At 33.1% G+C, this 25,609-nt stretch overlaps 1 protein-coding gene across 3 annotated transcripts in view; it reads left to right on the forward strand.

The window, feature by feature from the left end:
• Positions 1 to 25,609, forward strand: part of LOC126780340 (protein bric-a-brac 1-like) — a 249,106-nt gene extending 223,497 nt beyond the window's left edge. The window contains exons 2-5 of one of the 3 annotated variants that reach the window (XM_050504730.1): positions 11,897 to 11,954; positions 19,435 to 19,698; positions 20,841 to 21,007; positions 21,314 to 25,609. In XM_050504730.1, the coding sequence (XP_050360687.1) occupies positions 11,897 to 11,954; positions 19,435 to 19,698; positions 20,841 to 21,007; positions 21,314 to 21,802 (978 nt within the window). In that variant the 3' untranslated portion in view covers positions 21,803 to 25,609. Of the gene's footprint in view, positions 1 to 11,896; positions 11,955 to 19,431; positions 19,699 to 20,840; positions 21,008 to 21,313 lie in introns of all 3 variants that reach the window. The other 2 variants (XM_050504729.1, XM_050504731.1) reach the window with 2 other exon arrangements.

Genomic DNA, 25,609 nt, shown 5'->3' on the forward strand with positions numbered 1-25,609 from the left:
TTCATAATTATAATAGCCGTTAAGAATCATAGTAATATTATGAAGAGACAGCATTTGTTTTTTGTTTTTCTACATATTTACGCAAAACGATTCGATAAATATGAAATTTTCATATTATTTTTCGTTAATAGTATCAGCTTTATTGTTAAACAAAATGTATGATCTACTTACTCAATGAAATAAACGAATATCTAATCCATATATTTTTTATTTAAAATCTTAACCAATACCCCGAAATATCTTCATTATTGATGTTAGATGAATGATGAAGGCGGAGCTGTGACTGGGACTGTTCATGGAATATTTAATAAACGCGGAGCCTTGTAAAACACGCTTGTGACAAAAAATTCGCTGCTCCCGCAGGCGCAACAATACGCGAACGGATTTGTAAATAGAACAAAATGGCGTCAACACACGAAGGTCCTTAACCCTCATTAGCTGGACGAAAGGGAAAGCGCGCGAAAAAGAACGAGTTTTAATTCGGGAAAGCCAGTTTCCCCGCGCTGAAGTACGCTTCTTTTTCGTTTTGTTTTTTAATTAGTTGCCGCTTAAACTTTAGCGCGTTCCGTTGTTCACTTTTTAATTCTATTTTTATTTTACCCCTTCCAATTACGTTTTGAAGGACAGCTCGCATTAAACGCTGACAACTTGTTAGGCTGCGAAAACAGTTAGCCTGCGTCACTGCTCGATGATTACAATATTATAATATTCCATAGCGGAGCGCAGATTGAATAAGAACATACGTCAAAAATATTTTGAAAACGGGAACAGCCATTCGTTTGTTAAAAACGTTTAAACGGGTCCGCGCTCGGAAAGTTTTCAAAGTATTTTGAAACTTTTCCGATACGCTTTGCATGCCGGTATTAAAATCATATTCTACTATTTGTAAATGTTTCTTGCAATATACTGTGCTCGTAATTATTTTTAAACTGTACTTTTAGTTTTAGTTAAGTGGCAGGTACGTGAATATTTTTTATAACTACTACAGTACAAAATTGGGTTAGCGAATTATTTTAAATGATTCTGAGGTTTCGAAATACGAAAACCAATGTAGCGAATACTCATTATGTTTACATTTGATTACGAAGAAATGATGAACTCGTCCGCCATTTTCTCAAGGAATATAGGAATAGCGGAGCGTCGATTTTAATTTAACAAAACATAATAGCACGCTATGCTCAAAGCGAATATATGAAAACAAAACAATAGACATTGAGTCGTAAAATGCAGTATTAATGTTCTAAATTAATTATAAACAGATGCGGGCGAAAATTTTCTCGGCTGTTACGTAGGTATGTATATGTGGACTGTTAGTAATTGTGTTATCGTTTAATTTTGTACTAATAAATGCGCCCGTGACTCACAGTTGTTTTCATGAAGCTTCGTTTTCTTATATTTTACAATAAATTATCAAATTCATGATAATGATAAAATTATTGTTCTATTTCAGAACAAAAGAAAATACTACTTCGATGGTCTCATGTTCGAAACGATTAACTATACATAATGTTTATATTGAATTTGAATTCAAGGCGGATGACAAAAAACATGTCTAGTTGACATAAAAATAACAACAAGGAAGTACCTAGAGAAGCTACGTTCAACTATTAATCTTCCATTAACTTGTCCTGTGAAATAGACAAATGAGTAGAATCACAGCATTCACAGCCGTTCTACCTTTCCCGCATTCATGGTCTATCGCCAGGCTTTGTTTCACCTGCATATTTGCGACTATCGCATCGAAAGTACGTGACTAAACGTAAATCACTAATGCGTGTACCTCGGGGGAATTATGAACAAATTGGTAGCTGCGATTCGTACGTTGCGTAGCCGCGTTGTGCATAATGAATGCGAGTTTCCGACGTGGACCGCGACTTTGCTTCTGCGTTGCGATAACCGCACCTCGGTCTGAAGATTTACATTTTCCAATCTTTCATCCATTACTGGAAAGGAATATGCATAACATATTTACAACATTTTATTATGAAATAATTGTTAGTATTTTTTTTTTCTATTAGTTATATATGGTGCGTACGAGCGTGCAACTTGCGTGTTAAGGAACTCAACTAACAGCTATTTACTTGCTCGTCCTGTGACTATTTAATGTATAACGATCGCACGATGTCAACATAACTAAATAATTTGTGAACGGTAAGTTTGCCCATACGGGTGCCGAAATAAAGAGCGCTGTATAAATATTTCATACGGGACATAATACGGAACTTGTACATTACTTATTCAGTTCGTTCTATCCACATCATGCCAGGTTCAGCCTTCGCAATGCATAATATATCTCTGTTATAATTTCTACGTAGGTATAAAAGTCGTTTTAAATTAAAAACAAATGTTCGACAAAGTTGGCAGTAAATAATTCAGTCGTTGCGCCCGGTCGTTGCCGTAATAATTGGGAGTGTTAGGGTGTCGGGGGACCGTTCGGGGCGGCGGAGGGGGCCGAGAGGAGACCGGGGTGATAATTAACATGTTTGTCTTGCTTACATCGTCACCAGCGCCAAAACTACGCCGAAGTTAAATAAAATCTTACTCGTTTTGCATAAGTACCAGCGCTCACTAATATTTGACTTTGCAGATACGACAGGCTGTAATTAATGCGAAGAATTAAAACTTTTGTGTGCCCAACAGCGTGTTGTTTCGTAAACTTCTCGTCTAAAAACACGCGTGCTAGCTTCCACCAGAACGGAGCCCCGACTATGGTTTACTTTAAACATTTGCTTATTTATCACATTTAAGTAACAATAATGAATCGTTTTTTACTTGGTAAATAATGTTAAACTAATTTTAACCAGTTAACGACTAATCATATCTTTCGTTTACTATTTTTCGTGATAATTTAAATTACTCATTTCTCAAATAGCTTTTAAGTAATTTTCGACCACTTTTAACTCAACATTCTTATTTTTTTTAATTCCGTACTTATTTTCTTTTTCATTTTACTTATAAACTTTTTCAATACGTATAGTGAATAATTGAAAATATTAATACAAAATTAAATAAACAAGGATTCTGATCAGCTTAAACAATACTGTTATTGATTTTAATAAGCCTGTATTATTAAAAATTTTGTAGAATGAACCGTTAATTCTATTATTCGGCTTTATCTCTGTACATATAAATAGTGACCTTACTTCATTTTATGACAATAATCACAAAAAATATATATAAATGATTCATTCGAAAGAGCTTTATCGCATTTAGAATATTAAACGAGCAAACATAAGAAACAGGGTTGCTACCCCACCCTAGACCCTATAACCCATTTAAATTATACACGTTTCTTAAAAGAAAACAATGGCTGCATTTATGACGTCATTTCATAATGAAACAGGACACAAATAACAGCACATTCTATGGAAAAAACATTTGGTACACACAACGGACAGTAGACAATTATCTGAACACATGCGATGCTACTTTCTGAAGAATATATAATAAACGAAAAATTAATACCACTTACGTGTAATAACTTGCCATTAAGTGCTAAAATGACACATTATGTATTATTAGACTTGACAAACAATCATTTTAGACGGGTAACGAAAAGGTCCCCCCAACAATGTAATTCTTTAAGAACAGTTCGTAGTTCGTATCTCAGTCGTGAAATTATAAATTCCAAATGGTGAAACTCTATTTTAAATCGTGTATGCTTCTGTTAAATGCTATATTTGTTATTTTAGTCACTGTCGCATGTGTCTTTATACTGTCATTTTACGTTTGTCTGTATCTACTGCTCTTGCTTGGAATACGATTACGATAACAGATTCATAAATATATCTTAAAAACGTATAATATATTTTGCCGGTTGGCGTAGTTGGTAGATACTTGCCTTTCACGCCGAAGGTTGTGGGTTCGATTCCCACCCAGGACAGACATTTGTGTGCATGAACATGTCTGTTTGTCTTGAATCTGGGTGTAATTATCTATATAAGTATGTATTTCCAAAAAAAAAGTAGTATATATAGTATATCAGTTGTCTGGTTTCCATAGCACAAGCTTTGTACAAGCTTAATTTGGCATCAGATGGCCGTGTGTGAAAAATGTCCCAGGATATTATTATTATTATTATTTAAAAAAAAAAATGCAGTGATACTTTTTAGACGGAAATACAATAATCGATGTGTGGACGAGACTTAGAGGAAAAGTTAAAGGTCGCGTATAATTCATTTAGCGAGAAGAAATATAGAAGTGAAATTTCTATCACACGTATGTGCTGTGCGCCCAATTTTTATTTAATGTTTGTAATTTCATTGTCATATTTGAATACAAGGTTTCTATATATAACGTTTATAAAGCTAAGTAATTTCATTTCTGTCACGTGATCTAATCTGTACTCCCTAGAAATCTGCTTTTTAAGACTGAATTCATACCAATATCACGATTAAAACGAATATATTTTATTTTGAAACAATAATAAGTAACCTATAAAAACTTAAATTCACTTAATGCAGAAACATTACACTTACTTATTAATAAGTCAAAATAAAAAACTTCTACCGGTTAAGCAAAGAATATACTGAGTTGAGAACCGGCGAAAAAAGTTCAGCAAATTTTTGACATTTTTTCAATGGTTACAATTTTCAATATAACAAGGGAATAGCCAGCGATCGTATTATCCGTAAAGCTTATAAGTTCTTGTAAGCTCTCATTTATGGCTTATTGAAGGATATTTGTTAAACAGCATTAGCTTAGATACCATTTTTACTTTAATTATAAGCGTTGCTTAGTGGCTGTTTTGTTTAACACTGATTTCGTTCTTTCTGTCATTATTGATTTGACATTAGAAAGAAGAACACAACATTGTTTAACAAATCACTCTGTTAAGTAACGTTTTTAAGTAAGGCTGCCAGTCTTTAGACATGGCATAATATTTTTTGCTATGTCATAATTTAAAAGAGACTTTTTCACTGAATAATTTTATAATACAGCCTTAAATATTGATATATTTGTAAAAATATTATTAATAATATATTTTAGTTGAAATCGAACCTAAAGATTTTTTAATGTTTTATTTTTTTTATTTATGCTTACAATAACATGTATGATTAGACGAGTAATGATACAATAAAAATTAAAATAGGAAATTATTAATGAATGAATAGTGTCCCACATAGACACAGCGATAGCACTAGAAACACTGCAACAATGGCAAATAGGAGGGTGGAATAGAAAAGTGCCTATCAAGCCTTTAGACACTGTAAACATATAAAATGAAGGCAGTTATTGTTCTTCTGAAACAATAAGAGCAACATATTTCACAATTGACTGAAGCCATTTCAAGTGAAAGCGCTATAGAAAAAAAATAACCATTGGGTACCACATCGACGCACGCTTAAACAATCAAACGTGGAACAAAAAGACAGTAATGTGGAAATGGATAATGCAGAAGCGGTGCGGCGACGTGCGGCCACACTGCGGGCGGCAGCGGGGGCGGTCGCGGCTACGCCGCGTTAAACGATACACTGTTCAATATAAATCCATTCCTTTTAAAGTGTTAATTTCATATATACACAGACGATGTTTTATATTTTTAATTGTAGTAAATAAACGACCACATACGTACATTCGTATGAATATACTAAGCGTTAACGGTCTTGTAAACATCGTTTAGCGGGTGATTAGTAAAACAATGCTGTGTCTTCTTTCGAATGTCAAACCTATAACGACTGAAAGTAATAAATCAATCGCTAAGCAACGTTTTTAAGTAAGGCAGCAAAATTTGATTTGCTACGGCTAACAACTATTCCACACGGTCTTAGCCAATCGCCTGGGCTAGATAATACATTTTAAACTCCCCGCCATCACTGCAACCACGTCTCACCTCCGTCGAGAGGATGTGTGATTAGTTTTATCCTTCGCAATGGATCCTCGCCTCCCCATTCTTCGCCATCTCGTAACACAAATGAATCACCCGTAACGTGGAAACGGCTTAAGTGTCTCAACAAATTGAAATCAATAATAATACCACCCCGTTTTTTATAGATACTACTTAACACTTGTTTTTACGGGTGCGGCTGCTCGGTGGGACTCTTGAAATGCTGTGCGATTTATTGAAATGGAAGGAACGTGTTAAAAAACTATTCACTGTTCAGTTGTTTTTTATTCATTAAAGACTACGCTCCAATGAGTCTGCTTGATATCTGTTACGGGTCTGTATTCCATTCCAACGCTGTTGTCATCTTTGACTTTCGCGTTTCAACCGTAAGTTAATTTTAATTATATATTTATAGCCATTATTTATATATATGGTAATATTGTGATATTAACGTGTAATGTTCTCGCGAATAATTCGTATTATGGTAATTTTACATACATGATGGTAATTTTCGTAATACGGAAATATATTACGACGCGCCGTATTCCGTACGCAGTAAGCTTCGCATGGACTAGTAGCTGCTGAAATAGGATAATACAATAAGAGGTCTATGCTCATTTGAGACTTGGAAGTTGGTAATGCTATTCGCGTCTCAACATTTTTCGTTTCTCGGTTATCAATACTATGTACTTTATTTAATAACTTCGTTCTAAGCGCCCGCTTTGTGTAATCTCTTCTGTGCAGCCATTATATAATTCACTTGGTTAGTGTAATGATTACAATATTATTATCATTATTCGGATCATAGAGGAGCCGATATGAGCGAGTAACAGCCTGTGAATATCCCACTGCTGGGCTCAGGCCTTCTCTCCTTTTTTAAGGAGAAGGTTTGATCTCATTCCACCACGCTGCTCCAATGCGGGTTGGTGGAATACACATGTGGCCGAATTTCAGTGAAATTAGACACATGCAGGTTCCCTCACAATATTTTTTTCTTCACCGTCAAGCACGAGATGAATTATAAACACAAAATTAGCATATGAAAATTCAGTGGTGCTTACCCGAGCTTGGACCCACGATCAATGGTTAAGATTCTCGCGTTTTAACCACTAGGCTATCTCGGAGACGGGCCAGCGGAAAGAAATCATAAATCTTAAGCGAGGTTTTCTTGTTCAATTTTGGACAAAACACAATTTTACGTATGCTATAGGTCTTACAATTTTTATAAATTACCGAAATCATAAAAAATTCGGCACTTCTAGACTAATAAAAATAAAAGGAAACAAATAAATTCTACAGAAATTTACACTTAGAAATTCAAAAGACAATCATACGTTCTTGTCATGAAATAGCGTAGGAATACTTGAGAAGAATACCTAGAACGTTGAAAAAAGGAATATATAAAATTAAAAGATAAACGCTCATTTATAGTATGTTTTCACATTTTGATTATATGTACAGCGTTCGTCGATTGCTTTGCAGAGGTCGTTGAAACCATTATTATAAGGGGAATATCATTTAGACGTTAGGCTCTGTAATGTGGGTGGCGGGGGCTGGCGCCGGCCTTATGCAAACCGATTATAATGTTCGGTTTTTTTAACTAATTGGCGACAAAGTAAATAAACACACAATCATCATACTAATACTATATACTACTAATATGAAGAAATAAGTTTTCCTTAATTTTTTTTTGTTTGCATAATTTGTTTAATATTCTGTCTTTTTTATTTATGTACATAAGATATTTTTAAACTTGTAACAAGAAATGCCATCAAATGACAGTCGAAATTGATGGTAATTGACATAATTTATAATTAAAGAAAATAAATAAATATACATAAAACCAAGGTTTCGTTCATGAAATAAATATATTTTTCTTATAATTATACTATGATATATAGCAAGGAAGTATATACGCCACGCGCATTCAAAGGAGTATAGAACGGCGGCGGAGAAGGGGGTACAAGAACGAGATGTCGTTTGCCGTCACGGCATACGGGTTGCCCTCATTAGTCCCTCCTGTTAGTTGCGGCAATAAAAAAACGCCAATGTGACACATCAAAATAATAAACAGAAACGTTTGTCTATTGAAATACGCAGTCACGTGTAATCAAATCGAACGAACTTCAGCAACGAACTTCTTCAAATTATTAGGTATTTCAATATAATTGAAATCTCATTATACATAATATTTATGTATAAAGACGCTAATTTATATTATTTAAAGTCAACGATATCAGTCGACACTAACCTCGACACTGTATTAGTTAAAATATCAAGAGGAAATATTAATTCGAATTGAAATCAATTTATGACGACGTAGACATCGATCACTTATGCCCTTGCTCTACGAACCGTTTAGTATAGCAGCCTATTAACCTCCAACGTAGCTATGAGAAAGTACAATCGTCGATCCCGCCGTGATATCAAATGTTTGCAAAATTTAAATTTAAAGATTTTCTAATTGTTAATATTTTTATTTTTTGTTTAAATTTAGAAAGATTTCATAACTAATACATAAACAACAGGTAACGTTCCCTTGATAGGAAAATAAAGAAACATGTCAAATATTCATTGATGTTATTCCTTTCTGGGTTGAAATAAAGTTAAAGATTAAACAACATTTAAAAATCCAAAGGCCTATACCAACAATATCAGTATACAATAGTTCAATAAATCAACAAATGCAATATGAAATGTAATAAATATAATATTCGTAATTTATACGAAAATAATTTTAAAAAATCTTGATTTTTGTATTAAACGCAAATAGCATTTATTTATTCGAGATATGTGACATTGTAATTAAAATACAAGTTGCGTCAAGCTAAACACGTTGTAGCAGTCACATCGAACAATTATAATCACGAAATAGAAATGTACTATTAGAAATATACGCGGCATACAGACAATATTGTATTCAAAGTATTTAAAACCTTATTGTTATAATATTAAAACTCAAAAACACTTTAAATTAATTTTGCAAACAACCCTCTCTTTTGTATGATTATTTTGTCACCAAAATATATCTAAACGACCAGGACTTAGAAATTATTTAAAAGCCGCTAATTCAAATTCCAATAATTATAAATTAGTGTTTGTAATTAAAATAGTAGTATAGCTTATTGTTTTTTTTAATTACATTTTTGTCTTAACACAATTTATTGTTATTTCTCTTAGTAGCTGTGCAATTAGAATTATGAATTCATAAAATGATCTATTTCGCACAAACGAAGTGGATTTTAAATATTAAATATTATCTATAGTTGTGTTTAATAAGTTGGCATTTTAAAGAGCAAAGATTTTACTTTTAGTTTACAATTTACAAATAAAGGATAAATCAATAAAACCACAACTTACTACCTCTTAGATGTCTTTATATATAATTACAATTTGTCAGTATGTGTAAACTGCTGGACTAATTTTAATGAATGTTTTTGTCTCTCTCTGACTGAGTCCCTGTATAGTTTAAATAAAATTGGATGGCGTTCTCGTTTATGAGAATAAAAGAATAGAGAGTGCACCTGTGTTTGCGCACGCACTTGTGCACTATAATATTTCCTGCGCAGTTGTCTTATCTCCCTTGAGATCGGTCCTTAATCGATCAGGAGGATATCAAAATCAGATTAGACTCCGTAGCCGAAATTCGTATAATACCTTTGTTATCACGTTCGAAGTCGAGACGGGCAGCTTAATTTAATAATTATACATAGTCAATCAGTTAACCTTATCGTAGACTATAACAGGATATAAGCCAAATTTTGGGAGAAAATTCAGGTAGCAGGACCAGGGTTTTTAGCCCACCAGTCCAGTCTAAATTTTTTTATATATAAAATAAAAAGGCGGACAGCCAGATGGGCCACACGGTGGTAAATGGTCCCCATCGCTCACATACATTGGCGCTCTAAGAAATATTAACCATACCTTACATCGTCAATGTGCCAACAACCTTATGAACTAACCGAACTAAAGAAAACCGGAACACAACCAAAATAAATATTGCTACTAAATATTACAACTATGTGATGAATGGGTGGTACCAGAAAGACGAGCTCTACCATCAAGTGAAAGTAAATATCCCGTCATCTTCAAGTCATTTACTATTTATTTAGACATCAGCGTCCCTTGTTATTCCTCTCCAATAACATGATAATCTGTTAACATTAAATCATTATAAAAATAATTTATATATAAAAAGAATAATAGTGCTTCACTAAATAAAATATTTTGACGTTGGCTTGTAGAAAGTTCATTCACTAGTATATATTATTTGATTCATTTGTTTATCCTAGTATTATTTTTTGGAGATTTTATCTGGTGGATTTGCACACTAGCTTTTTGTTTGTTTTTATAAAGGGATTTATCCGAGCCCAGGTGTAGTATAGTGCACTTTAAATTATAGAGGAAAAATGCGGGATAGTTGCAAAAATGGCTGTAAGCTTTGATATCGCATAACACGACAAATCTTTTGGATCAGATGTGTTAAATGTCGTATTGATTTTAGAGCAGGGTCACGAATGGACGCCAAACATATCAAATTCTTGTATTTTTTTTCATTGAGAATATTTTTTAAGCTTTAGATATTGGGTTCAAAATTTCTGATAAATAAACGATGAAAGCTTTGTTTGAAGACTTCTTGCATAGCATTAAAATTTTCGATGACTTAAACATTCGAATACACTTCCCTTGAACGATGCATATGTATGTAAGTAGGTCATCTTGTTACACACTGTCTTTTCACAGACATTCCACGGCGCAGTGCAAGAGAATTTGTAACGGCGAGATGAAAAGATCGATTCATTAATTTATACCTCCCGATCTCGAACAGGAAGTTTACGATCGGAAATTTTATCTAATGCTACTGTATTCCCTCCTATCGCTCCGTCGGGTTTATTTACATTGAAACAGTAAATCGCCTTTGCAAAGAGCGGCATTCTTTGTGCCTCGCTACAACTAAACATTATCGAAGTTTTAATTGTGAATGCAGGCTAAAGCGCCTTGTAATGGGCAGCTGTAAATGAGTAACAATAGAATCTACAAATAAAAGATTGTATTAAGTTGACGCGCGACGCCGAGCCGCGCGGCGAGTCGCAATCGCGCGCACGTGCCCTAAGTACCGGTTGAAACGTTCCGATGTATTGTTTGTTTACCCGAATAAAACACTAAAATCCAATTCAATAACAAAGAATTAAAGATCCCAAAATAAAATTTATTGCTCGCGTACGATAAAATAGATTTATGAACGCGCCGCGCGAGCGACTTGCCCATAATATTATTAGGTACGCGCGGGCAAACAATTTATACCTAAATATAATATCAATACCGCGGCATGTGCTGAATTATGTAAATATAAACGACATTACTCCTATCGGAGTCAATTCCCGAGAAGCATACGGTAATTTCTCGGTAACTGCAAGCCCTGTTTTGTAACATCGTACCTACACTTACACAAATGGACGTTAATTATATGATATAGACATATATGTATATAATAGGGTACGATTATATCGCTTGCTTCAAAAAATATGTAAACAGTTATCATGGAATTTATAATGTCAAAATGTTTGTTCTGATACGCCACAAGATGTCGCTGTTTTCGAGAACAAACTGACATATCGCGTCGTACAAAAATGACAGTGTGGACATATTTAAAAGTGCTCTGCGGTTACCTTCATCGGCGAAATTTAAATATTTACCTCGAAATTACAAAAAGCTTGCGCATTTGCTCTCGACGTTTGTACCAGTGGAAAATGTATGTTTTTTAACTTTTTAATACTAATTTAATGTCCTTGACATCAATTCAATTTATATTTTTTTTTATTATGTAAATTTAATTATAATTTTTGCAATAATAAACGTATACTATATACCTACCATGTATATCTATCTACCTAACTTTACCATAATATTGTTATCCCATATCGTCAACCCTTCTGTTGCATACAATAAGATTATATATAGACGTACTTAAAATAAAATCTAACGATAACATATAAGAAATCTTAACATTTTTCTATATATGATTGTTTAAAATGCCAATGTAACTAATAAATTGTCTTTTGTCCACAGGCAAAGTTGCTTGAGAACTCTCACGCTTGGCTCGGCGCCTCTACATCTTCGATTGCAGGTCAGTTAAATGTTCCGATTCTGATTATATCATTTTATAATTACGTTCCACACTTTAGATTTTAATAATTTATTTGGTTCGTGTTCTCGCAATCGAGATTATTTATATTGAACGTACGCATTTAACACACGAACGTTAAAATGCGTGTTAAAATATAATATATAGTATTAAAATTATTTCACAGGTATTACGTAAAAAATGTTATTCAATTGTAAACAGTTATATAATCCCGGTTGCGTGATAAATAACATATTATTTTGCACGTAGCACTTTGTAATATTTTTCTATTCTATTGCATTATCATAATCCGTACAAATAATGTAGTAACATTATTCACATACAAGTAACAACAAAAGTACCGTCAGTCGGGGCGTGAGAAAATTATGTCTAGGAAAACTATGACTCCCATTATTTACCGCGTCAATTCTTTATTGTTTAAAACGATACTATTCCGGGTAGTAATCTAGTGAACATATGCCGCAATTTCATCGCAATTGTAAAAACCATTAATTATATTGTAGTTTTATTACACAGCTATTTTATTGTTTATAACACAACGATAACTCCCCGATGGACAAACATTAATACTACGTTCATATTTCTCACGTGAACGTAAGTGCACTTTAGACCCAATATTAGAAATGCACGAAATTAAATAATGCTAAAACTCACCGAGTCTCGTTATTGGTACGGATTGTAGATAGTTTGTTTATACGTAGCGTCCTTGCTTTTATCTGTCAATCAGAATTCCACGGTCATACACTCAAGCTGAAAGCTCCCACATGGACGCAGAGTCAACTCCAAGAAGCGATACAAGCGGTCGTCACGCAGCGAATGAGGTTTACGCAAGCCGCTACACATTATGGAATACCTAAAGGGACACTGTACGATAATATATTAGGGAAATCTAAAAGAATGGCAGTACTTGACGAAGCAGGGTTACTTAGTAGCGAGGAAAGGGCGGTATTAGACTTCTGTTGCGAAACAAGCGTCTCGCCTTATAATAGGCGAACTAAAAAATCACTGGCCGAAGTTCTTGCTTTCGTCGAGAAACTGAGACGAAACAGGGATCCGAGTTTTGTGTTCATAGGTCTCACAGGTTTTAGATGGTGGTGGGCGTTCTGTAAAAAGCACTCTATAGTGTCGCTCTATTATGAGGGGTCAACTAAAACCAAAAGTTCCAAAGTTAAAACTGAACACCATACCGATGATGAATCTTGATTGACATGTAAAGTAATAATAATGAAATAGTTATAAAAAACATATCACTTACAAAGGAAGAGTGGAAGAAAAGAGACACATGCTTGACGATACTACAGAAGATATATTTCATTTAATAATAAAGTAATCAAATATGTAACATTAATAGAGCATATTATACCTTTGAAAAATGTAATACAGAGAAATAATAATTAAATATTTTTCTTTATGTAAATAAATTTAGGAAAACATTATGAGCTATATATGCCTTATATATAATATGTAACTTGAAAGATTAACTTCCAAGTAAGACAAATATTTTTAATTTCATTTTAAATATTTTTTTGCGGAATGTAACATTATACTTGGCACTTACTTAAGGCTTATATTTCAATTATGTTAAATTTAATCTCATTATTAGGTATGTTTAAATAATTTATTAAACTGACTGAAATAGTCTCATGACTCTTTCTTGCCAATCTTCTCCTGTATTTTGTAACACAAACATTTTATTAATTTATCAATAGAAAGATAAAAAAAATAATTCAGAACATTGTATATTTATATTTCAAAATTTACTTTCAATCAATAGAGTTCTATTCTAGACTTTATATCTTTGGACCGTACTGATTTTGTAACGCTATCAAACCAATCTCAGAGTCAACAGTTGCATTCATAATTTTAGCGTTTGGAATAACTTGAGCGTTTTATTTTTATTTAGTTACCAATTAATTACAATTTTTTTCAAATATTTAAGTTAATAAATATTTTTTCGTGTACAGCTCTTATATATTAAATAGAATATTGACCAATTCGAGAAAAGTCGCTCAATAAAATCATAAATTGTGATATGAAATAAAAAAAAATTAATTACATTAAAAAAAACGTGAAAGTGTAACAAACAAACAAACTCACCTTCGCATTTAAAATGTAAAGGATAAATAATGATCTGAAATTGGAATAATTTCGCCATAATTGTACTTAAATATATTGTAAGTTTATATAATAACGCAATGTGGAATTGACTGATTATTACTAAAGTTGCTGTTAGTTAGTAAGTAATCATATATAATTATGTATGAACTTAGTTGGTAATATGTGCCTTATTTGTTATGTTTTAAAGTAAAAATATGAGGAATGTTTTTATGTTATCAGGAATATGTTTTGTTCAATTTTATGATACATTTCTTCCATTATTTTTTTATTGTCCTTAATTATAGATATTATTAGACTTAAAGAAAATACTTTAAAAAATCAATAGCTCAAATTGGGTGCTCATACTTTTAAACCATTAATACTCATATTTATACTCAAATTTATAAGATTACTTAAATTTATGATCATTGTAAGAAAAACTAAATATATAATAAAGAGAAAAATTACTATTTTTTAGTTGTACTGGTTTTCTTATTAATTATTTATATTCCCAGTGCTTAATATAGAAACTATAGTTCACAAGATAATAGCAGTTATCAAAACAAATTAAAATGGATCGTCGTTGTAACATTTTGTATATAAAATAATAAAAAGTAACAAGTGCCAATCAGGTTTACTCTTATGTTCTTCTCATAAGGGTGAAAATATTGCCTCGTTAATAAATAACGTGAAAGGGAACGAAACATACGGGACCACCTGCACTATAATAGTTCCTCGAACGGAAGACGATCCTTAAAACGACACTTGGGCTGTAACGATTTTTACAATAAACAATTAGTAAAAACAAATATTCCTATTATTTTATTTAGTTTTAAAACGCCAATTAAAAATATATCGTGCGTTTCTGATTATAACAATAATTAGAATCGCATTACCAAACATACAACAACTCTTGCCCCTCACAATAAAATAACGGTCCTTCCAAATTTAAAATAAACTGTATGAAAAAAAATCTTTAACTTCGATAATTCAATAGTATTGCTATTTATTGTCGTTCTATATTTCAATATTGCAGTTAATTAAATTCTTTCAATCCACTTCCGAGTACGTCATACGTAAGCATTCACATTATTTCACCCCTACATCCGACATGGGGGAGTGACAGTACGAATAATAAATGGACTCTGTTATCATGTAACACAATCGAGACATACAGTTAGGCAAAATATATTAATTGAAGGAACAAGACACTGCTATCTTTGGTGCATCTTGTATAATATAATAGCAAAGTTATTTATCTTTGATTCCATGTTATGTCATGTCATTTGACATAACGATACAAAAATGTTACTAGGACCATTGTTACATATTTTTTAATGTCAATTTTGAGCCCAAGTAGCAGTATAACTAAATAGATCATTATGTCAACTTACAATAAATGTTATAATTATTATATAAAGTTCATTACAAGGTTATGTGATTGACAATTATTTTTGTAGTCATGAACAACTGACAGACGTCAGAAACGCATTCTTGCAATGGCCGAATTATGGTATTAACTTACTAGATTGTAAAGTCATCAAAATTTTTAGTATAGGCAAAAATTAAGCTCAATGGGTTGACTGGGAATAATTTTAAAACTCATTAACAAGATTTGACCCGACATAGAAACGAGTAAAGTTATATACATAAGCTTATAAGTATAATCGTAATCAAAACTTGTGCAGTTTAATATTGAGATAAAATCAAATTCCGTCTTTAATTGCGTATATAATTCGAGAGGCCACTGAAGGCAGTCCCATGTACAGACTCAGGACAATTAAAATATTGAAATATGTTACCGCTAGAACCGCGATGATACGATTTTTAATTAAGATAATATTAATTTAGCGAAATCATATCTCGAGTTATAATAATAGTTTGCTATGTTTTGTAATAAAAAGTAATAATCCACTCGTATTAAATAAAATAGTTAACAAATTTAGTTACATTAAGATTTTAATGAGATTTCATAAGTGGTCTTTGTTTTACATATTAAGTCGAAGTTTTTTTTTGTTTTTAATATAGGTGAAGTTAATTAATTATTTATAAGATAAAGCGTAAACATTTTAACCGAAACGTCAAAAATAAAGATAACAGACTAAACATGACATTGTCCGAATAATCATATTAAACTTTCAAAGCATAATCTGTGTTATATTGAAGTAACGTTTGTACTATATACGAGTATTTTACTGTTTATGTTTATACGAAAGTGAAGTAAGTAAAAGTTTGTAAATTTACTACTTTTGGAGAAAGGTTTTCACTCCTGTTGAGAAGGTTTAGAGCTTATTTTACCATGTTGCTCCAATGCATATTGTTTTGAGTATCCGTACTCATGTGGCTGTATTTCATCAGACACATGTTAATTTCCTCACGATATTTTTCTTTACCGCTGAGCACAAACTGAAAGATAAGCACAAATAAGTTCTGAAGATAATCAGTAAAGATCTGAAGAACGCTACCCAGTTAAGATGATATATATACGTCATTGGGCATTACCGATGAATACGTTTGCGGATAAAAACGCCAAAGGTTTATTCAGCTCAACTTCTTGTCCCACACTTATTTATTTGGCGAAAAAGGGGTTGGATCGTCATTTGAACGTCAATTACGTAAAAAAAAGATAATGAAAGATATATTGCAACAATAAGTCGAAGGTTCCCTTAGTGTTGTAATATACAATTTACTTATATCAATTTAAAATAAATATTCGTGGCATTATTATAAGAGTAAATAATTGATTGAATTAGCTTTGCTTTAAATAAGTTAATAATAAAATAAATTGTGATAGATAGATAAGGAGCAAAAACGGAATAATTATATAGACGGATATAGACGGTACTTCGATTATTAATTTCTATAACTCCAATATGTTTTTAAAATTTATGAAGCGAAGAGGAAATGCTTAAAACGAGGCCCATTGACATTTATTCTATTTAAAGTTTTTTCGATAACTATTACTGAGAAAATAAGATTTGCAACACATATAAGCAAGCACACTACATATAACGTCTTAAGGTTAACGCGTAAAACGCGTTACCTCTGGGCCACTTGGAAACATGTAACTGTTATTCATTATAACCTAAAAGAATGACGAATATTTTATAGTATTTAATATATATAAATAATGACCTTATGACCTTCTTATAATACCTATAATTTTAAAGTTACTGTATGTGGACAAAAAAATATCGAATTAAACTCGATTCGATCTAAAATAGGCGGATTTCGATCACACGCGATTCTAGTAGATATTAATAAATTACAGGGCAGACTTCAAATACATTGTTAATATAATACGTTAGTATTTTTAAAGCGTTACCGTCTTCTTAAAATTCGAAGCACTTACAAACTTTTTATTTTTATTTTATACAAACCGTGACCCAAACATGTGTTTCCCAATTTTCACCACATAACATTTGCATCGAATTACTTAATCATATATTTAATAATATTATTAATATAACAGTTTAAAGCCAAATTACTTGCTTTTTTACGGCTTACAATTACATGCAAACCGACTGCAGTTTCGAATAACTTTCACTCGTAATTTTTTATTCGCAAATATCGATATAATTAATCGATAATTTTTGCAACAATCGTTACAGCTCAGCTCTTTTTATTAAACTTTAATAATATGCGAGTATGTAAGTTACGATTTTAATTTACTCTGTATACCGACTTGAGATCATATTTTAGATATAATAATTTTACTCCGATATTATAATAATAATTTGCTCATATTAAAGATTAAGTATTATAGTTTTCGATAGTATTGATTTGTATTGTGTTTATTTATATTTTATTGTAAATTTAAAATAATTACACGATTTTTTTTATTATGCGTATCATAGAAATAAATGACATATTTTGAACACCTGTGGTTTTGGCAAATTATATTGTTTTGATATCTTTGTAATATTAAAACGCTAGGGGGTTTGTTTTATGCCTTAATGATAGGAAAAATCATTGTCATTGTTAAAAAAATGTAATTATGAGTTATAAAACTTCACTATACATCAATTATTATACACAAATATGATACTCTTAATATAAACTTAATATTGTAACAGTTTATTTTTATGTATTATTTTGGCATTTTTATTTTAAGTAATTTAATTGAAACTAAAGTTTTTTTACTGAAATAATACTCCGTGTACTTAATGTATTAAGTATATTAGATTCCTCGCTTAAATAAGAACTTCAATAAGAGTCGCTACCCTGCTTCACTGCAAGTACATGGTGCCTGCGGTAGTACTGTTAGGATCTCTTTCGTGATAGGCAGGCTTCTTAACAATGTTTAAGTAGAATTAAATCAAATATTTGTTTTGATTAATCTATAAACGAACTCGGAATGAACAAGTGTGCTTCGTTTAAGATCAACGTTTTGACACCATCGAGCTTAAAATATTAAAAATGAGTTTGAAAGCCGTGTCTCTCATTATGTTATCTTCTCTCTAGTTTCTATGTTATTGTTTATTTTTATTGTTTTGATTCAAAACAAACATTTGATATATAAAGTTCATGTACAAATATTCAAAATGTTGACTAAATATCTAGAAAATAAGAAAACTGCTTAAATTAAAAACTCACTATACTTTCACCGTAAGTATGATATAAATTGACAAATCTATTTAAGCTTGTTATCTACTTCATTTAAATTGAATTCCATTTAAATGAATATATTTTTTTCTTTCCTAAAGAAATACAATATTGATAAAACAATCTTGTTTTTTATTACTATAATCATTTTATTCCTATTTATTACAGATATCTTCAGGAGGTCAGTATATTAGATTTCGTATTATTTTGCACGTTTGTTATTTTTTTTGTGTTTTTTTATTCATAAATAATATAATCGATTGATTGTGTTTTTAGTGTTAGTTTATAAAAAATGTTTATGTGTCTTGTGTTTTACATTCATTCATTAATTTATGCAATTAATGATAATTAGATAATTTAGTTACATTGAAAAAAAGTTTGCAATTTTTGCAATCTTTCGTATTTATAACACAATTATGTTGTATAAATAATATATACTAGCTATTGCACGGCATATATTGCCATCCCTTTTAAAGTTAATTTGTAAACTTATCCGATGACTTGCACTGAAATATTATCTATAGAAATTAACATGGTGATCGGTTGAACGTTGTAGAATTACTATAAACTATGTAGTGTAAAATACCTTATACATGAAAAAATATATACGAAGTTTCAGTGATCGATCAAACAGTACCAAATTCTATCAACTATAAACATTCACTTTTATAAATAAGACAGCCATTGTTCTGCGATGATTGTGTCAGATATAAAACTAAATTTACAACTATTATAAAATAAATCTTTTCATTTCCAGCAGATAGCTACCAGTACCAGTTGCAGTCGATGTGGCAGAAGTGCTGGAACACGAACCAGAGCCTTGTCCACAACTTACGATTCCGCGAGCGCGGCCCACTCAAATCTTGGCGCCCCGAGACCATGGCTGAAGCTATATTCTCCGTACTGAAGGAAGGACTGTCCCTTTCTCAAGCTGCAAGGAAATACGATATACCATATCCGACGTTCGTTCTCTACGCCAACCGAGTCCATAACATGCTGGGACCCAGCGCTGATGGCGGTGCAGGTACGTGACTTCTATATCATTATAGTAGTAGCAAATGAAATTTGTATAATTCTAACGATAAAGATTGCTTTGACTTGAGTATTAGAAAAGGTTATTAAAGTTTGCTACCACATAGTGTCTCGAACATATTGAAGTTAAGTTAAATATGTGTTAAATATTAATTTATTCATTATCAATAACAATAAATTGTTATTAGCAACATTTTATACCTTACTCGTATATTTTATGATCATCGTTTACTTCTAATGATTTGACAAAATCTTGTCATAAAATCGATACAATTTGCCTTTTATTTAAAAAGATTAATTCATCGTGATTAACTCGATGTTGGGAAACTTTATTTTCTCAAATAAAATCCATACAAGCGCATCTAGAAAATAGAAGTAAAAACATTTCTGAACGAATATCTGAAATACAACATTCATTTGCTACTCGCTAAGCCAATGCCACGGGTTTCTGATTGGACCTGGCGACGACAGAGAATTTTTAATGCCTACATTGGATTACATACTCAGATTTCGTATTAGGTCTATGGTAACCTGATACATTGAAAACTCTACCTTACGACACTAACATCTAACGGACTAATGACAAAACTCACGTTCGATGTTGATTTGTGATTGATATTTCTGGCTTAAGGTAAAACCAGAAACCCGTGAAATACTTTTGAAGGTTTTTAAAATAAAGTCTATTATACTATTTGATGAATATTTATATTTTGCATTGCGAATTGTTTATGTGTGCGAGCATTGTCTGAGACTTGCCGTTGCGATTTGAAATAAGTTAATCATAATATATTCTCTTGCGAATTTAGCTTAAGTATTATTAAGTAATAATCTCTTGAGCTACCTATCAATATACGTAAATCCTATGTTTTATGCTAATTAAATTTCGATTTTTATATTGCAAGGATTGGCCCTGATACGTCAAAGAATTATATGAATTAAAAAAAAACTATATATTTCTTTATCGTTGAGAATTAGAGAATATTATAAAGCTAACATATTGTTATATATGTTACTTTTCGTTACGACATAAATTATGGTATTTAATAAATTTTTGTCTTAGCGTAATAAGTAACCTCAGTCAGTTTTGTGGTTGTGCTTTGTCTGTTCACGCTTTACGGTTGTGACCCATTGCAGATTTGAGACCAAAAGGTCGCGGAAGGCCTCAGCGCATCCTACTGGGAGTATGGCCTGACGAGCACATCCGCGGCGTGATTCGTGCCGTGGTCTTCAGAGACTCGCACGCTCCGCACTCCACCCATCACATCAAGGAGGAGGTGCTCCCCGTCTATCCTGCCATCACGGTCAGTATTTAACCCCGTGCGAGCGTCCCGAACACATTCGCTTTTGATATAATTGATACCTGTGATAATATGCCCGTTGATGATATTCATTTTACTTTGCGACTGTATCTTACATAATTCTATTATTTATGGTTACTGCCTTGGCGATTTTTATTTTAGATTTAATCGAGTTTTTATTATTCATTCTGGCTATGTGATGTTTTTGTAATATCCTGTAAAAATCGATGCGAATTCATTATATTTGTAGCTATGTGAACTGTCACTAATTGTTAAGCGGCTAACCATGTTGGCGCATGCGTGTTACAGGATGGTATGAGCGTGCAGAACGCGTACCCTGTTGCATGCGGCAACGGGCGGGAAGGCGGCGTATCGCCAAATGCAGCTGCCGCTGCCGCCGTGGCTGCCGTCGCTCATGGTCTTCGTCGTCAAATGTGCAATATGGTGGTTGCCGCTCAACGACCACCCGATCACCCGCCACACCTCGGACTGCCCCCGCTGCCACTTCAGTCACCACGCCTACCTTCGCCGCTCTCTGCTGGACTGGAATCACCACTATGCTCACCACCGCCTCCTGGCCACGCTCTGGAACCACCGAAGCCTGCGGATCCTTTCCGCCCCTTTGCTTCACCCCGTCCCGACAGCCGCTATGGAGAACGTGACGTCGTCGCTGAGATAACTGACATGGGCCCGCCTAAGACTCCGGTTTCGATTGCTAAGAACGGAAAGGATTTGTCGACGCCACTTCCTGTCAAGATGGAGCCGCCTCCGGCAGAGGCACGTGCGGAGAACATCTGAAGCGAGGCCGCGGGCGCGGCGCCGGCTCACACGCCAGTCGGCATTCCCCCGCCGCTGCCCGCTTATCCTTACTTCGTCCCGAACCGCAACTCCGTTGGCTACTTTTAAAGCGGAGCGTGCGCGGGACTTCTCGCGCAGCCGAAGCCGAAGCGCGACCGCTTCCCTCGCTGCGCAGAGCGGAAGTATTTAATCAATATGATTGTATCGGCATTATTTTATCATATTTAATTAATTATTTAAAATGGACTCGCTGTGCAATAAATTGCTTGTTGTTTAGTTACGAATTTCGTATTATTATTATGAAGGAATATTTTTAGTTTAATTATTATTTTCAATATACATTGTCGTTTATGTATGCTGCAATTACATACTTCGAGTATATATTTTTTGGTAAATGGATGGAGGAGAGCGCGGGCGTCGCTCAGATGTTCGCCCCCGCCGCCGCGCTCACTGTACTAACTAATTACTTGTAAGCTTATAAACGTCTTAGATCCATCTGTGAACGTAGAGGTATCAAAATTTACAACATTTGGCCGCATTCAAAAGACTGTTTGGTATACCTATTCATTATAAATCAGCTACCTACGTGCGTATGCGTAAGAGTAAATCATGAATATAAATTAGCTCTAGATGTTAACTTTAAACAAAGCATAGATGTATGTTCCATTTAATCGTCAGGTCGATGTCAATTTCTCTATAGCGCGACGTGGTGTGATGCTTTCGGATCTCCCCGAGTCTGTTACTCGAGCACGATTACCGTGCTGGGGCTCCACCACGTTCTGTAGACTTAGTGATCGCCAAATGTAACATAGATGTATCCTTAGCCAGTAGTGATTGTTCCAAATGTTAGGCTAAATTAGATGTTCGGGGCTCGACCGACCTCTCTGCATTGACTTCAATTAATATTATATCGATGTCGCTCAGCTTTTTGTGTCTAAAGTTCCTCGTGCGTTTATCGAGCATTAATGTGTAGATGTTAGATTATGGAAACGATATCATCACTAACGTCGACTCGACTTCCTTAAGTTAATATCTCCAGTGTATTTCGCCTTCGATACAAATGCTTATGGCGTTGCTATTTCTGTCTACAAAAGAAGACTCGAGTCGACTAGTGTTGTTATCACATTTTAAATATTGCAAATCTTAATGGATTTTAATCGTTATATCAGATTCATTGGTTAATGTTAGGAGGAACATCGGCTTGCCCATTAGGTTTAGGATCACAGAAATCGCCAAGCGTTGGATGTCATTCATTCGAACGTCTGCTGACCTACCTATTGTGTAGCTTAGAGTATATATTTCAATTAACTTAGATTAGCTGTGTAACTATTTGTAGTATTCATCATTCGCGCTGGCGACTGCGGCCGCCGGTTACGCCCGTCATGCTCCAGTAACCTGGAGCGGCAGGCCGGCAACGTATCGTTCCCACGAACGTTGTTAGCGTGAATACATGTGTTAAGGTGTATACTCGTATGTACAAATTTGTTTTAACACCTCTCCTGAATACAATGTTATTTTGATTCACACTTTCGGCGGGAAAAAAATCGTAGTATACAAATCTTCTTGCCGCAAGGGGTATACCATGATTTAGATATTGTTGGCGACATTCGTTGGCGTTATCACATTTAACAATTGAGGGGGAAGACGGAGCGCGGACTTGTAACAGGTCCGGTTCGGTCCGGTACCTACCGGCCACGGCGTGCGCTGCGCCGCGCTCCGTCCGCGCGAGTCTCGTCGCAGAACTAGCTCGTGAAGCATGTTTAAAATAAGTCTTCAAGTGGCCTTGATATCTCACTATTGTTTGGAATTTGGATTATCTGGTTTGGTTAAAGTTTGGAAATTAGTGTATAAAATGAGACCAAATTATTAAAAATACATTTGCGATTCAGATCTAGTGTTGAAACTTTTGGCTATCCTTTTGGAAATAAAGTTAACTATAGGAAAAATTAAAAAAAAAAATTAAAATTATATAAACGGCCTATACGTTTCGGATGAATTGCGTAAATTTGGTAAATGTTACTACGCATATTTTCTATTGTGTAAGTTTAGGCTAATGTGTTCAAAAAGTAAATTAAAATTTTTGAAAAAAGTAGAAAGTGCCTTCCAAATTTTTGACCACGGTAAGTGTTGGAACGGGTGCGGCGATGATCGGCTGGAAGCGGCCCGCGGCGGCGCGGCGTGATAGGTAGCGACACGTGCGCACCCGTGCCGCGCCGCCGCTCGACCGCACTGAACGTGCTTAACTATTAAAAGTAAGATTAATAAAAATTCAAAATTATTATATAAAAATTAAATACATATGACTATTATATAGTAAAAAATATACATAAAATTATATATTTGGCCGATGTGGTATTACCCTGACAGGCAAGCGTTAGCTGACTATTCGGCGTCAAAATTAATTATATTATATTTTCTTTATAAATAATCAATATCAGAAAACAATGCATAAATGCAATGTGCCATTTGTTTGAGCTGATGTTCGGTTTTGCATCACATTTGGATTTCGTAGTTATGATAATAAACATTACCTAATTAATTTATTGTATTGGATTGAAAGTACCTATACATTTCGATTACATAAAATATAAGTGACTATATTATTTTCGTGATAGTTAAGTAAAGATTACTTGTATGTAGTGATATTATACCTACACGTAACGAGGCGATTTTATTCGATACTTTATTAATTTATATTTTTAGCTATTTAAACCATTACTGGCGACACACGCCCTGTGCTGCATCGCATGACAATTTTTCCAAGTCCGATATATTCTTTTTATATACTTTTGTGATAAAATAAAATATATTCATATTTTTATTGTAAAGAACAACATTGTTTTGCAATATGTAACTTGCACTATTACTGTTTTATTATTAATTATTTATTATTTTTTTAGTTACAAAAGCCTTCCGCCGTTTTGGGCTCAAAGTATTTACTTTCCTTACCTGCTGAGCAACCAAAAAGTTTTTATTTCATTCAAAGTATTGTATTACATGTGACTGTTTAGTTTTAAGTAGAAACTTTTCCCGTGGGTAACGATTAAATTATAAAATAGAATGTACTTGTTAGTATTATCATTCGCTTTTTTAAACTATCAATTGATTTTGTACCTATAGCTTATTATTACAGAATGTACTGGAGACATTTTTATTATTCCTGTGTAACTTTGACGTTACGTTTTATATAATTGAGTATGTGATGTCAATTTTCCGTGTTTTTCATATTTAAGATTCGTTTTAATTTGAAGACACCTACTATTCGTGAAGACACCACCTTATACTTATGGAGCCAGTAAATTTTTTTGCATTTTAGTTTAAACTGAAAACCTATTTTTGATGATATTTCAAACAATGCACTATGCATCACATTAGTTAGTTATTTAGTGTATAGTATATTAAGACTCAATATTAAGTTGGTGTCGCTACGAATATCAGTTTTTATTTTTATCCAGATCTGTTTGAATACACAGGAGTGATAAAAATATATTTTTAAAATGTAAAGATTTTAGTTATAACATTATTTTAATTCACTTCACGATAGTTATCGTCGTTATACGGTTATGTTAAATGCGATTATTGTTGTTAGGGTATTTCTTTTCCAACAGCTTGTGTTCCTGAAGTAATTACCGTGTAAATGGATGTTTTAATGTGATCAGAGATTATAAACTGAAGTATAAGTATAGCTGGCGTGTTCGTTGTCCGATCGTATTCTGAAATTAGTTACTTACAATTAATTATTGCTTATAAAATATGTCTGCAATTTTTTTCTTTTTTTATCGATAAGTTTTAACTTTTCTTTAAGTA

The sequence above is a fragment of the Nymphalis io genome, chromosome Z (genome assembly GCF_905147045.1).
Source record: "Nymphalis io chromosome Z, ilAglIoxx1.1, whole genome shotgun sequence".
In the NCBI taxonomy this organism is placed as follows: Eukaryota; Metazoa; Arthropoda; class Insecta; order Lepidoptera; family Nymphalidae; genus Nymphalis; species Nymphalis io.